Source organism: Nannobrachium achirus (assembly GCF_963921795.1).
Source record: "Nannobrachium achirus genome assembly, chromosome: 4".
Classification (NCBI taxonomy): Eukaryota; Metazoa; Chordata; class Actinopteri; order Myctophiformes; family Myctophidae; genus Nannobrachium; species Nannobrachium achirus.
Genome location: NC_137813.1, coordinates 24,897,483 through 24,913,757, shown reverse-complemented (window position 1 = coordinate 24,913,757; position 16,275 = coordinate 24,897,483). Strand labels below are relative to the sequence as shown.

Here is a 16,275-nt window from a genome sequence, read left to right as displayed (position 1 = left end):
GTGGTCGACGACTCGTCCATTATGTGCAATGGGGCGAAGCAATTTTTTGATAAGTTGACGGTGAAAGAACGAGAACACGTTTATTCTACCATGTAACTCTAAAAGCTGTGACTGGCCATTGTGTGGTGTTACACCAAAAGTGGCGTCTTCAAACCACCTACCGAATGTCACAATTAGGGTCAAGAGTCCTGTGCAGCCATAGGCTAACGGTGCAGCTCTCTCCTCCTAACCTTTAGTATCAAGAAACAGTAGAATAAAGTGGTTAATGTATGTTTTGTAATGACAATCCAAATTCACAAAGTAACTGGTAACCAAAGTTTTCAAATAATTGTGCCTTTTTGCCTTTGAGATGTAGAGTGGAGCAGAAGTAAAAGTGGGGTACTGAAAACTGGAAATACTCCAGTAAAGAAAAGAAAAGTTTACTTGAGTAAAGTACTTGAGTTAATGTACTTAGTTACTCTATGCCACTGGTTAATGGTTATATATCAGCACGTGGCGCGGTGAGTCTGCCATTTTCCACGCACGACACCGCCGTACAATGGAGCATAAAATGAGGCTTTCTTCCTTTGGTTAACGAGGAGGAGCGATAAACAAGGACATGATTCTCAATCTCAACTCTTTTCATTTCAAACAGTTTAATATGCATCAGGCCACAGAGCAGACTCCCATTTGATGATCGTTATCTCCAGGAACCCAATCTACTGTAAAATCCTATTAATTCAATATAAGGGTCTACCAGTGGGTTCCATTTATGCACTGAGAGTAACACAGGCCCTTTAGGGTCGATTTGGTCCCTTATCTAGCTGGGATGCAGTCCTTCCACACTGAATGTGAATCGTGGTGCAGAGCAGTGATGCAAAATAACCATATTTGAACTGGAGACCCCCACACAATGATAAGCACTTGGAATTGTAGGAGTTGAGGCATTACATTTAGTACATTTAGTACTGACTCGTTTCCACTGATAGTGAAAACAGCAGATCTACAAGATCTGAAAACAATTTGACCAATGTTTTTTTTTTCCTTCTTTTTTCTAGGTAAAAGCCCCCGAGGTTTAGAACCACTGGTGTAGAACAGTGGTTCTCAACCTTTTCAGGCTGTGACCCCCCCCCCCCCCCCAAATAATCATATTTTAACTGGTGACCCCCCCCCCACCCTGACGAGCACTAAGAGTTATACAAAATTACATTTTGTATAACACGGTTCTTCTTTGCTTGTGAAAATAGACGATCTACATGCTCATGTAGATCTGCTATTTTCACAATTTCTTCCTCTAATATTTGACATTTTAGAGGCATTTAAAAGTCCTTAAATTGTCACTTTAGAAATGTGCAGATACCCTCTATACACTTACTGTATGTTAAGTCATACAAACATGTTAACATACTGTATGTTGGTCCGCTTACTGTTGAGTGAGAAAGGAATGTTAACATTAAAGGAGTAGTTCACCCCCAAAATGACTTTTTTCTATAGATTACTCATGCCATGGAGAGTAGAGTTCAATAATATTTTTGGGTTTTTGTCACATTCCTAAGACAAAAATGTAATTAGAGTAAATTTACCCCCATTGATTCCAGATGGTGACCCGTTTCGAAACGGGTCACCATCCGGAATGAATGGGGGTAAATTTATTGTTATCACATTTTTGTCTTAGGAATGTGACAAAAACCAAAAAATATTATTGAACTCTACTCTCCATGGCATGAGTAATCAATAGAAAAAAAGTCATTTTGGGGGTGAACTACTCCTTTAAGCTAAACATCTGGGGACCCCCCAAAATAATCTGGGGATTTGAGGACCCCTCTGGGGGTCCCGACCCCTAGGTTGAGAACCACTGGTGTAGTAGTAGAACACCACTGAAAACACTTCCATTAGCCGTGGTCTGAAGCCGCCTCATTTGCATAGAGAACGTACATCATACCAGGATGCTCCAGGCTAATGTAATTCCTTTCCAAACTGTCAACATGAATGAAATAACACCACAGAAGAGCAGGGTCATTTGTTTTTTTCTTTCACTTTATTGAGCCATCATTCAAGATGCGTCCCGTCTTCCCCAGTGACACAGTGGGATAGGCTAGAAGAAGCCGTCTACTACACAGAAAAACTTAGAAGAGACAAGCGTGCCTGTCATTATGATGCTTCAGTTATGCTTTGTCGCATGACATTAGCATGGGGCGAAAATGGCCGATGTACATGCTCACACGACGCGTACGCAACGCACCGTGAGCTTGTGGATCGGCTATTTTCCGGTGCACAACACCGTCAAAAACGGTTGCGCGGCAAAGCATAAATCAGGCTTTAGGCTGTGATGACTCACTAATTGGGCTGTGGTTTGTGTAATACAGCAAACCACCTCCAACCCGCTCTCAGGATAAGTCATCTAGGGCTATCACAATTATAACATAATCGTCTAATCGCAATTATTTGACATACCGGTAATTGTGATTATTTTTCATAGTCGTTTCGTTATGTTGAAAAATGTTCATATATTTTTTTTAAAGTACAAAAATAGTGGAAATAGCAGATCTACAAGCTCGCGACACGTTGTGAGCTTGTAGATCAGTTATTTCCACTATCAATGTTATTTTTTAAGTATAAAGTTGTCAAATATGTCAGGAATTTCTTTGCATAATAGGTTATGTGTCATATCTGCCATCTGCAACTTCAAAGCCTATAAGCCAAACAGGAATGTAATTGTCAACGACAAAAACACAATTAAATCGTTAATCGCAATTATTTGAGAGAAAGTTCATCGTCATGTAAAATGTCATAATCGTGACAGCCCTAGTCTCATCTGCAAAGAAAGGGATGGTGGATGGCTGTCCAATACTAGAACACAACAGACAATAATGGCTCCCAACCGTCAAACAGAGCGGTGAGAACAAGCAGTCTGAATGGAGTCTTTCCTCTCAACGTGTATAGAAAAATAATGGACTTTTCACTCTTTTTAAAACCCCACTGGTCTGCATTCTGCTTTCAGTGAGAGCGGCAGAGCGTCGCTGAAAGAGAAGTGTGCTGTGCAAGGTAAACAAGGTCACTTGAAAAACTCATTGTGTCAAGACTATCAACAACATAGCAGGGATGGGACGATACACGATATTATGGTTTGTCGTGATGAAAAACACTCGCGATAATCATATCGTGGAGATTTCTTTTATCGTGATATCGTCCTCCGTCATGCACTGGGATCAATTCAGCTTTTTATTTGCAGAGCTGCATATCTGGTACCATTTAACCATTTACCATTGGTAAAAGGTATTGAGTATATTTTTTTCACTCTATCAAATGTCTTTGCCAAAATATAGCCGGTCTACAAGCTCACAACGCGCGTTGTGAGCTTGTAGATCTGCTATTTTTTGGCAAATGTTCCGCCTCAGCATTATGGATTTTGATTATCGCAATAATATCGTAACATTTTCATATCGTCTCATCCCTACAACATAACATGGGGGGTAAAACTAGTTCTATAACAATTATATTATAAACTAAGACACTAAGGACAAAGGGAGAGAGGAGGGGCATAATCTCTCTAAAAAAAGGCATTAATTGCACATCTCTTGAAGCTATTATTCCATGGTAAACAATTGATCGTACAAACTAAATAAAGGCAGCATAGATTTTTCTCTACTAGGCTGAGCAAACTATCACATTGTCCATTTCTGGGCTGGAGGACCTTTTACGTTCAAATAAAACCAAAAACATTAAAATGCTTGTTGTGAAAGGCTATTCGCCATGTGGGTAAACGGACAGATACTATACCAATACTGCATTTTATACTCATCGGGAGGTATGTAGTAATGTGAAATCCAACCAGACCCGTTTTTAAAAAACAAAATAAAAAATGTTTTCTTCATCTTTTGTCAGAGCGGTTTTTCTCTTTATATTATTTCAAACGGAGCCATCCCATTTGCAGCCTTGCTGCATCAGTTTAGGCACTTCTTCTGACAAGGCAAACAAACTCATTGTTTGCAGTGATGGACATCAAACGCCTAGAAGAATGTCACAGTCCATTCCAGACATTCAGACAAAGAAAAATAAAAAAATAAAAAAATCTAAAATCACACATTCCAAAATCTCACAGTAAACAGAAAAAAATAAAATAGACAACCCTCTAAACTGACAATATTTTTGTTAGACAAGACGGGACCAATTCCGTGCTATTCCTAAACCAGAGAGATTACACGTCCATGTAATTTCTGATATGTCTGTGCAATAGTGAACGATGCTGCAAATGTAAACCTTAAAGCAGCACTTTAGATACCTTACTGTGAAGTGAAAGGGCGAGGACGTCGTGCCGACGCCTTACCTGTGACTTTTCACCTTCTGCTCCTCTTCCTCACGTGGCTGCTGCTGATGTGACCTCTGCGTTAACGTTATAATCTTACAGTAAAGTGCACTTCATCTGTCTGCTCCCGGTCCCTACGCTCACATAACAATGCTTCAAAATAAGCACGATAACACGGTTCAAAAGACTCCGCTCTGCTCTTCTGAACTTCAGAAAGAACACAGCAGTTGAGCGTGTCGCCGGATTGATGACGACCCATACAGGAGAGGAGGATTTGAACTGTGTGAGGACAACAGAGTTCTAAACATGTGCGGAGGGCCCTCGTCAAAGTCCTAACCAGACCTGTCCCTGACTCGAGGACTCATGTGCCAGCAGGAAAACGGAATAATACACCAGACAGCCACGTTAAAACCCTTGAGTAACTTCTCGAGATAAGACGACGCAAAACGTCTCATGTCTTTCCTTTTGCAGTCGCTGTGCAAATATCCAGCAGGCGCGTCCTCCTCTCAGTCCGTATTGCCACCTCGCTGAGATCGTCTCGACTCTCCAGTGTTGGAAGATGCCTCGTTTGTTTTTAAGTGTCGTCGGGTTCCGAGCCGACCTTAAGAGACATCGGCATCCTCCTGGCGTTCACAAAGGTTCTCTCCAGAGCTCCAACGCTCTGCCTCTGCCATTGTTCGCGCGCACGTGTGTGTGTTTGTTAAAAAGCATCATTGTCCCTTTTACGCTCCGGCGGCTACCTGATGCGGCCATCGCTTTTGACGGGCCCCAGTTCAGACTTGGGGTCTGGGGACAGCGAGCTCCACGAGGACTTGGTGCAGGGTCCCAGCGCTGGGCAGGAAGAGGTCTGCGTGGCACACAGGTCCCCCGTCACCCAGAAGCCGCCCACGCTGCTGTCCACCCAGGCGTCCAGGGCCTTGCCCACCAGCTGGGCCCTGCGCTGGGCCTCCAGCAGCGCGGGCTCCTGGGGAGGCAGCTTCAGCATGGAGCTCAGCTGCTGGAAGCCCTGCTCCAGGTACAGGTTACCAGGAGGCCCCGAGTGGAGCCAGCTGTCCTCTTCTGCAACGCAAGGACAAAACAGGTGAGGAACAAAATGATGCAAGGTGACTAGGGATTGGACGATAATCGTTTTCATTGTGATAAAAGACACTCACAATAATCGTATCGTGGACAATGAAGATGTAAATGTATCGTGAAATTATCCTCTGTCATGCACTGGGATCAATTTACCTTTTATTTGCCGAGCTGCATATCTGGTACCACTTAAACCCAATATAACTGTTAAAACGAACCTGGAAATAACGTACTTGATTTCACGTCTTTTTTCACTCTCTACCAAATCTTTTTGCCAAAAAATAGCCGATCTACAAACCCACTTGAACATCGCAAACGTATCTTTCATAGCATGTTGAATTGAATGTCCATGAATTGAAGGAAAAAGACCGTAAAAGGACTTATTTGGGATGTTCATTTTAGGCAGGGTGTTTAACTGTACTTGCACTGTAACTGTACTACATTTCTATTGTATTGACTATACATGTATTGTTCTCCATTTTTGTCTAATAAAATATTCAATCAATCAATCGATCGATCGATTGTGTTCCGACTTGGATCAATGAAACTAACACAGTATACTTTACTATCACAATGAAAACAACTTTTAAAGAGATAGTTCACCCTCAAAATGACTTTTTTTCCCCCATCGCTCACTCCTCCCATGAAGACTTGAATTCATGAATATTCTTTTTGTTTTTGTCACATTTCCTAAGCCAATAATTTGATGACCAGCAGTGGTTCCCTATGGAGACACAAAGAGTTTGTTCCCTATCCTCAAATTACTGGCTTAGGAAATGCAACAAAAACTAAAAAATATACATGAATTCAAGTCCCAATAGGGTAAGTAATCGATTAAAAAAAAGTCATTTTGGGGGTGAACTACTCCTTTTAAGCCATTAGCTCATTTTAAAACCATGACCTTTCTTTCTATAAAATAATGTATTTTTATATTAACGTTATATTATCATTCAAATGTTGGTGTTTTGCCAGTTGGCCCACTTTCAATATGCTCACAGCCCACAGACTGGGAATCGTTGATCTAATCCAGTTGTTCTCAACCTTTTCAGGCCCGCGACTCCCAAGATAATCATATTTTAACTGGGGACCTCCCCCACCCTACGAGCACTAAGAGTTGAGGCATAACATTTATAACACGTTTTTTTTGTGGAAATAGCAGACTACATGCTAGATCGGCTATTTTAACAATTTCTGCCTATAATATTTGACAATTTGGCCGATGTTTAGAGGTATTAAAAAGTCCTTAAATTGACACTTTAGAAATGCGGATACCCTATATACACTTAAACTTTATGTTGGTTTGTTTACTGTTGAGTGAGAAAACAATGTTGCACATTAAGTTATCTGGGGGCCCGCCAAAATATTTTAGGGGTCCCGACCCACAGGTTGAGAACCACTGATCTCCTAAAACTTGACGAGGTCATAAACCACAATGCCAAAGTGCATGCAGGGGTCTTCAACAGGGGGTCTGGTACCCGTAGGGGGTCCTCAGAGTTACTTCAGGGGGTCCTCCAAATCTTTGTGTGATAGGAACAATTTTTTTCTCCTTTTTTATATTTTTATATAAACACTTGAAACCTAGCGTCCATATTCTGAGAACTTTAGACAAAGATATCAGATCTACAAGCTCACAATGGCTCGTGCTACGAGGCATTGTGAGCTTCAGCAAAAAGCTTTAGTGTAGAGGGGAAAAAGAGCAGAAAAGTACAGAGTGAAAAGTCAAGTTTATTAACTCATACCCTGCCAAAAAAGAAGTTTCTATGATAAAAACGTCTTTAAAACGTCTTTTTCACTATGGACCTCCCTGCCAGACGTCTTCTGAACGTCTTTTAAAAAAAAATAATAATAAAAAAAAAAATTTTGGACCTCCAACAGTGTACTAGGCATGATCGCGATCGCGAAATTGCATGTTTAACCCCCATACCAACCCCATCTTTCAAACATGGCAGCCATGTTTGTTTACATTTGAAGAAAACATAAGGGCTCCTTTCTCCTGAATGCCTGAACGGATTTCCAAGCGGATTTTTTTGTTTGAAAGCTGTGAAAAGCATGCACATGCATAGTGCATGATCTGTGCATGAATGTGTGCACCAGCGTGCACACTATTTTTTTAACCCTTTGTTGGCGAACCGGCAATCATCTGCTGCCATTTAACAATACCTTCGTACTCTCATATGCCAAACTGTCTCCATAGACTTCCATGTAATTCATAGTGCACGGATCATGCACACCCATGCCTAGATAATGCACCACGTGTGTCCACATTGCTCACAGCTTTCAAACAAAAAAATCCGAATGGAAATCCGTTCAGGCATTCATGAGATAGCAGCCATTATGTTTTCCTAAAATGTAAACAAAGATGGCTGCCATGTTTGAAAGATGGGGTTGCTATGGGGGTTAAACATGCAATTTCGCGATCGCTATCATGCCTACTAAATGTTTTGGGGTAAAAAAGATTTTTTTTTTTTTTTTTTTTTCAAAAATTCTCGGGTTCCTCGGGCGTGGCAGGGTGGTACATCGCGAAATTTTGGCAGCATATGAGATAAGAGGTCATCCCACTTTAAATATGGCACCGACTGAGTTAAGTATGCACGGTTCAAGTGGTTAAATATCTAAAAACACAAATTTACATGATTCCAAAATACACTGATGATTGTGTGCTGTCAAAAGATGAAACTTATATGGAATTTATGAACAGGTTGTGGGGGTCCCTGCTTCATCTCTCTCTCAACTAAGGTGTTCTTGGCCTGAGAACGTTGAAGACCCCTGGCTTAATGAAAATAAAATAAAAAAGAGAACTCACCTTTGCGTAGCGGCTCTTTTCCTTTGAAGGCCAGCGGCATGACGAGGAAGCGGACCTCGGCCACCCGTTCCCACTGCCTGAGCACGCGCACCGTCCAGGCGCCGGGCCGTAGGGGGCGCTGCAGCGGTGGCCGGTACTGCGTGTACTCAGCGTCCACGTCCACGCTGATGTCGTAGGAGGCCGCCACCACCTGGGCTGGGTCCACCCACACGATGGTGGCCGTCAGGTTGGGCCCGCGGGCCCACTTCTGCACCGCCACGGGCTCGTCCAGGGGACCCATCACCCCGCCCAGGTTACGGAAGATCCTCTCCTTGGGGTCCCACTCTGTGCCGATCTGTCGGCGAACAGACACAGGATGCAAGGTTACGGTCACGGTCGGCGATGTCCATGACAACACATTCTGATGCATAGTTTACAATTTTCACTTATTAAAAGGGAAATCCATGCTAAAACATATAAGTAGTAAGCCTTGCCGAGCCATGACTCGGCCGAGCCTATGAGGCTCATAGGGCAGGAGCCCATCTCCTGTTTCTGTAGAGTGAGGCAGCTTGATGTACAAGTACACCCCCTGGACATGACGCTAGTATGTCGCAGGGATTTACCCCCAATCCAACCCTTGATGCTGAGTGCCAAGCAGGGCACTCAGCATTTTTTGGTCCCATTTTTTTTAAGAGTCTTTGGTATGACCCGACCGGGGTTTGAACCCCGATCTCCCAGTCTCAGGGCAGACACTCAAACCACTAGGCCACTGAGCTGGTATGCTAAAACATTATGCCCCCCTTCATTTGCCTTTTATCATGATTGTTCCTACCTGGTTTGGTGGATTTCTGTTATTGGTGCCCCCTCTCCCGACCCCTCCTCACAGCTAAAAAGTGGCTAAATGCAATTCAGCCAAAAGCGCTAATTTTGGCAGTTGCAAAGTTACCTTTTTCTTCATGAATCGTTTTTTACAGTTCCAAGAGACGCAGCAGTGTGCTGTTGGACCACCACTTGCAGTACTCAATGACAAGACGGCTGTGTTTACTTTCCTTTAACAGTGGGTCTGGACCCATTTGTGGGTCGCGGACCAATTCTTGTGTCATGGCTCAAGTAAAAACTCCCATTTTCTTTTCCTACATTTATAATGTGTTATTTTTTTTTTTATATAATTGTATAGACTTTAAAACAAACTGGCCCATCTACAAGCTTGCAATGTGGCGCGAAGCGATACATTGTGTGTATTGTTATTTTGACTATTTTGGATCCTGTGCAGGCTTCTAATCTCTCTTTCGGGTTGGAAAGATTGGGAACCACTAGTTTATATAATACAGAAGGGGTCTTTAACATTGTTCAGTACAAGGACCCACTAGCTGAGAGAGATAGAGGGGTGAAACTCTGCAGTCTGCTCTTTTCTCGCTCTACACTAAACCTCTGCTGAAAATAGCCAATCTACAAGCTCACAACCCCTTGCAGCGCGATCTGCTATTTTTGGCAAAGGATCCTGTAATAAAGTGTTTCGCAGTCACATAACTGTAATACTTTAATGCTGTTTAAGTGTGTAGGGTCCAAAGGATGGAGTGGAATAGACAATGTACTCAATGTTGTTGTATTAAACATCAAAGAGAATATTTGTGGCGAGATCAAGCCCTGTTACCTTGAAACCGATATTAAAATATCAAGGTGGTAATCTTAAAACCAAGTTTTCTTTCCCTCAGCAGTTTTCTCGGAGCACCCAATATTTATCCTTTTTTTTTCAGCTGTGACAGCAACTACTTTGATGCTTAACTTAAAGACAGCGTAGCCCGGAGCCTGAACCCAACGCCAGCCTTTGATCGCATCTTAGCGGAAGAAGCCGGGGTGGCGTCGATCGGCACCTCTCGAAACCAAAAGAGAGACCAAAGCGGTAGGGATGGGACGATAATCGTTATTATCGTTTATCGCAATAAAAAAGAAAAAAAACTATAATTGTATCGTGGAGATTTAAATTTCACCTTTTATTAACCTTTTATTTGCTGAGCTGCATATTCCCGTACCCATATAAACCCTATAATTGGTAAAACGGGCCAATAACGTACTTGATACAGTCTTTTTTACACAACGCGACGTGTTGTGAGCTTGTAGATCGGCTATTTTTTGGCAAATGTTCCGCCCCAGGAAAATAATGGATGTTGGGGATATTTTGATTATCGCGATAATATCGTAAATCGCGATTTATATTTTGTCACAATAATCGTCCCATCCCTACTAGGGCATTCACAAATAGTGATTTTTAGTATTCGAATTATTCGACCTCTAAGTATTTGAATAGTCGAATATTTGACAGGACTGGCCAAACTGTCAAATATTAAGTCAGCAAGAAGCGAACATTGTAAAAATAGCAGATCTACATGCTCACAATGCCTCGCATTGCGAGGCGTTGTGAGCATGTAGATCTGCTATTTTCTGTGGAACCGAGTCACATTAAATGTAATACCTACAATTCCAAGTGCTTGTCAGGGTGGGGGTCCCCAGTTCAAATATGTTTATTTTGGGGGTCACGGCCAAAAAAGGTTTGAGAAGACCTGGTATAGAGCATTTACAAATTCATCCCCCAGGGGCACTGACAACTCATTCTTATGACTTCCTATCTAGCCAAGCTTTATGAACTATATTTTTTAAAGTGAAAACAATACAAAAAAATAAAATAACGAATATTCGACTTCGGTGAACAACGTCATCGAATAGTGACTTTGATATTGGAATATTGGAATATTTGGTGAATGCCCTAATCCCTACAGAGCAGTCTCCTTACCTCCAGGTTCTTGAGCCTCTCAAACTCCTTCAGGTTGCTCTCCAGCACCAGCGTGGCCTGAGGCACCGCCCACACCTCCAGCGTCTCCCTGACCTTGGACCTGGGGTTCTGGACTTCCTGACGCAGCAGGTAGCCCTGGAAGCGGTCGTCGTAGAAGTACACGTGCACTGCCACCGGGTGGCCCATCGGCTCGTACCTGCAGGGAGGCAATATCAGATGTTTGCTTTTTTCCTCAGGGTTCCCACACATCTTTACCAATTAATTTCCAAAACTTTCCAGAATATTTAACCCGATTTCCAGGACTATATAACAATAATTCAGCTCAATAACGAGTCGCTTACTCCTATGCGCAATGCCCAAAGACAGGTAGTGTATGCCAGTGGTTCTCAACCTTTTCAGGCCGTGACCCCCGAAATAATCATATTTGAACAGCACCCTGACGAGCACTAAGAGTAGAGGAATTTTGTATAACACAGTTTTATTGTGAAAATAGCAGATCTACATAGATCTGCTATTTTCACAATTTCTGCCTCTAATATTTGACAATTTGTCCAATGTTGAATTTGTCATTTCAGAGATATAAACAAAATCAATAACCAAAGACAATGCATAGCCATTTTTTCCAGGACCTTCCAGGACCCTTGATCAATTCCCAAACTTTTACACTGGTGAATGCTAACCTTGTGAATTTTAACCTGGTGAATGCTACTATGCCTAGACCTAACCCAAACCCTAACCTCTGTAAAACTATGCCTAAACCTAACCCTAAAACCTAACCCCAACCCTTAGTCGAACTAATGAAACGTAGAAATATCGAGATTTTATCCTCCTGGAAGGAGCCAAGCTCCAACATCTGGCTTTGTCCAGGACGCGAAGTGTGGCCTACATATTGGCAAAAAGTCTCAAAGTTTGTTGTACGCCCAGGGTCACATTGGCCAAGCTTCGCGGCACGCTTAATGAAATGAACTCATAAATAGCACTGCTCAATTCACACTAGGTGTGATTTTGTTGTTTGCTATGAGTCAGTGTTGATTTTGTCGACTAAAACTATGACAAAAAGTGTTTGTCGACTATCTTTTTACACTGACTAAAACGAAATAAAAACTAAGCTATGGTGACTAAAAAAAGTGACAAATAAAAACTAGACTAAAATTAGGAGATGCAGTAGAACTAAAACGCAGGTCATTTTATGTTTTGTTGTGTTGTGTTGCGCTCTAAAAATAGCAGATCTACAAGCGCACAGCTGCGACATGTTGTGAGCTTGTAGATTTGTGAGCTTGTAGGCTATTTTCAGCATGCAACCAAGTGTAAAATCTGCCATTAGGACGCCATCAAGGCCCGCCAAAATAATTTTTTGTCTACAAAATCACTTGTAGATTTAGTCGACTAAAATTTTACTACAACTAAATTACATTTTATTCAAAAAGACTATGACTAAACTAAATCAAAGTTTGCTGCCAAAATGAACATTGCAATGAGTTCAGCAAAATGCCACAGTAGCGTATGCAAAGATAGCTCTGTAAAGCTGTTTTTCTCAAAGTGGATTTCAGGGACTCTCTAAGTTCCTTTATGGGAGTCTAATTGACCCTGTAGCAACTCATAATGTAATAACGGCTCATAATGTAATAACGGCTCATAATGTAATAACGGCTCATAATGTAATAAGAAAAATGTAATAAAAACTCATAATGTAATAATCAGCTCATAATGTAATAAAAAAACGAGCGCATAACGTAATAATGGATTTTTCAATAATGTAATAATGTAATAATGTGTTACATTAAGAACCTCCACATAGGAGGCTCATAATGTAATAAAACTTCATAATGTAATAATGTATTTGTTATTACATTATGAGCTGATTATTACATTATGAGCTTTTATTACATTTTAATTATTACATTATGCGCTTGTTTTTATTACATTATGAGCTGATTATTACATTATGAGTTTTTATTACATGTTTTTATTACATTATGAGCCCTCATTACATTATGAGTTGCTACACACCTTGCCAATTTTGTTGATGAAGAATGGAGCAAATATCTGCTAAACATGCAGCAAATTAATACATATGGGGATCGTTTAGCTGTACAAAGAGCATCCACAATGTTCAACATACAGTTCGTGATTGTATCGACACTGGGTGTTGATGCAACATCGATAATATCCCCATGTGGTCAGTATAACAGTCTGACATTGCTAGTTCCGGGCCACTTTGCCGAAGGTCATGGGGATCATTATGTAAGCCTTGATGGACCAGTCACACACTTGATTCAAAGAGTCCACGAAGCAGAGGATGGCGCACCACTTCGATCTGTCCCTCACTTTGGCCCTAAGTCTAGCCTTCACTCTGGCCCTGACTCGGTACCTCACTCTGGCCCTGACTCGGTCCCTCACTCTGAGTCTGGCCCTAAATCTGGCCCTCACTCTCGCCGTAAGGCCCTCACTCTGGCCCTGACCCGGTACCTCATTCTGGCCCTAAGTCTGGACAGATCGAAGTGGTGCACTCTTTGAATCAAGTGTGTGACTGGTCCATCATAGGCACTTGCCCGTCGGGCAAGTACAGGTCATGTTCTACTTGCCCAAAGGTCATGTACACTTGCGCAACACTCGTCCATTATAAAATGATAGGTAAGATTTTAATTACCACTCAATTTAACTCGATAACAATTTTTAATCATACCTCAATACCTCCAAATCCAAATACCTAGGTAGTTATGATTGCTATGGTTTCACACTTTGTGATTTTATATATTTTTTTTATGGCCACGTTCAGGTGTTTACACAGATATCTTGTGTCGTGTTTATAGACGGTCGTGTCCCCTCTCAAATGAGCACTTGCCCGGTCGGGCAACCTGAAAGCAAACTTCACCTGCCCCAAAGTTTTATTTTCCGGGGGCAGGTGGGCAAGCCTTAGTGTCAATGCCTGTTCGGCAAAGTGGCCCAGATCTAGCAATGGCAGACCGTCGGACTCGTCATACTGACCACATGGGGATATTATCGATGTTGCATCAACACCCAATGACGATACAATCACAAACTGTATGTTGAACATTGTGGATGCTCTTTGTACAGTTAAATGATCCCCATATGTATTCATTTGCTGCATGTTTAGCAGATAGTTGCTCCATTCTTCATCAACAAAGTTGGCAGGGTGTGTAGCAACTCATAATGTAATAGGGGCTTATAATGTAATAAAAACATGTAATAAAAACTCATAATGTAATAATCAGCTCATAATGTAATAAAAAACAAGCGCATAATGTAATAATTAAAATGTAATAAAAGCTCATAATGTAATAATCAGCTCATAATGTAATAAAAATACGTTATTACATTATGAAGTTTTATTACATTATGAGCCTCCTATGTGGAGGTTCTTAATGTAACACATTATTACATTATTACATTATTGAAAAATCCATTATTACGTTATGCGCTCGTTTTTTTATTACATTATGAGCTGATTATTACATTATGAGTTTTTATTACATTTTTCTTATTACATTATGAGCCCTTATTACATTATGAGCCGTTATTACATTATGAGTTGCTACATCGACCCTTACAAGTCTGTAACTTTGACATTTGTATGTTGTCAAAGTTACGGAAACCTTAAAATTTCAAAGTTCGAGAAATACTGCTGTAGAGCAGGGATTTTCAAACTTTTTTGACTCAGGGCACCCCTGTGAATAACTTTTTTCATCCACGGCACCCCTGAGTTACACTGTTAATTTTTAGAATCTTACATTATATTGGAGAAATATCTGTAGCCATCAGAACTGATTGAAAATAACGTTATACTTGACGTTTAACCACTTGAGCCCCAGCATGCCTATTCTGGGGGGAAGGTTCACCAAAAATAGCCGATCTACAAGCTCACAACGCGTCACAACGTTGTAGATCTGCTATTTTGGTGAAGAGAGTTGTTGTAGATGGAAAAAGAACTCATCAAAGTACAGTGCAAATCAGGTCTGTTTTACTAAGCATAGTGAAGTGATATTGACGTAGTGATATTGATGAATTCCAAATATTATCAAATTATCTCGCGGCACCCCTGGACTGGCACCACGGCACCCCAGGGTGCCCCGTCACCCACTTTGAAAACCCCTGCTGTAGAGTACAGCCACAGTGGCACAAACTCAGCCCACTGACCTGCACGCATCCAGGTTGCTCTGCGTCTTCTCCAGGCTCTTGAGTCCGAGGCGGAAGAAGGAGGAGTAAGCGGTGAGGGCCACGTCGCTGAGCGAGCCCAGCCCGTCCTCACGCTCAAACAGGCTCTCCCAGTAGGCCTTGATGGCCGCCGTGCCCGGGGCATAGTGGCCATACAGGTGGGTGTCCAGGATGTCCATGGCCTCCTGGCTCACCATGGACTCAAACTTACGGGCAAAGAACGTGGGCCGTGTCAGTTGCTGTGAAAGACATGACAGGCCATAAGAGTCAGGTGCTTCTCCCATATGTTTTTTTTACAACAAGGGTTCGTATTTTAGATTATAGATTATAGAAAAGATTATAGAAAATAGAAAAGAAAAGATGAGCGTTCAAATGTTTTCATTCACTGCTTTCTATACAATTGATGATAGTAGAAAAAGATTTTGAGCCACATGCGGCCCCCACCTTAACTTAATGCGTCCCGGAGGTTAATATCCGAATACTGATATATTATTGAGCTGTTACAATTCCAAACATGCAAACATGACCTGCTTTAATGACTTCAGTCTATATAGTATTAGTTTAATGATTAGTATTAAAATTGTATTCTCTTTTTTTTGTCCAATATATTTGTATTTAAGTTCATAAAGTTAACATAAGTATAACTAAATGCATTTGAAATTAAATAAAAAGGTTACTTTGTAAAGAATTATTCAGGATTGCAATAAAAAAAAAGAGAGCAAAAATAGCAGATCTACAAGCTCAAAACACGTCGCACTGCGACATGTTTTGAGCTTGTACATCGGCTATTTTTGCTACTTTTGTGTGACACAGAATGACGAGGTAGGGAATTAATTACGTATTAATTAATCTAACTGCTTCTTTCGTGTGATAAAAGAAAAAAGACGGTTTCTCTCACAGCCAGCTTAAGTGACAGAACAGCAGCTATTCATAGTAACTGCAGGTTGAGGCTGACCTGGATCCGGATGAGGTCTTGTGGCTTGAAGTCGTTGGGAGAGCAGCCGCACCAGTCCACGATGTGCTTGTACTGGCACTTGCAGCCCAGCTTGCGGTTCCAGTTGGTGACGCGCAGGTTGTTGTCCACCAGCGTGTCACACATGTGGCTGTTCCCCAGCACCGTGTGGAAGAACGACTGGGAGAGAGGGAGAAGAGAGAGAGAGAGTCAGA

At 41.6% G+C, this 16,275-nt stretch overlaps 1 protein-coding gene across 1 annotated transcript in view; it reads right to left on the bottom strand.

Annotated features, from left to right (window-relative positions):
* Window positions 1-2,072: 2,072 nt before the first annotated feature.
* xylt2 (xylosyltransferase II) overlaps window positions 2,073-16,275 on the bottom strand; it is a 41,296-nt gene continuing 27,093 nt past the window's right edge. Inside the window, exons 7-11 of the mRNA XM_080722948.1 lie at window positions 16,064-16,240; window positions 15,091-15,347; window positions 10,933-11,128; window positions 8,163-8,496; window positions 2,073-5,344 (exon numbers count right to left, since the gene is read on the bottom strand). Of these exons, the coding sequence (XP_080579074.1) occupies window positions 5,022-5,344; window positions 8,163-8,496; window positions 10,933-11,128; window positions 15,091-15,347; window positions 16,064-16,240 (1,287 nt within the window). The 3' untranslated portion in view covers window positions 2,073-5,021. The remainder of the gene's footprint in view (window positions 5,345-8,162; window positions 8,497-10,932; window positions 11,129-15,090; window positions 15,348-16,063; window positions 16,241-16,275) is intronic.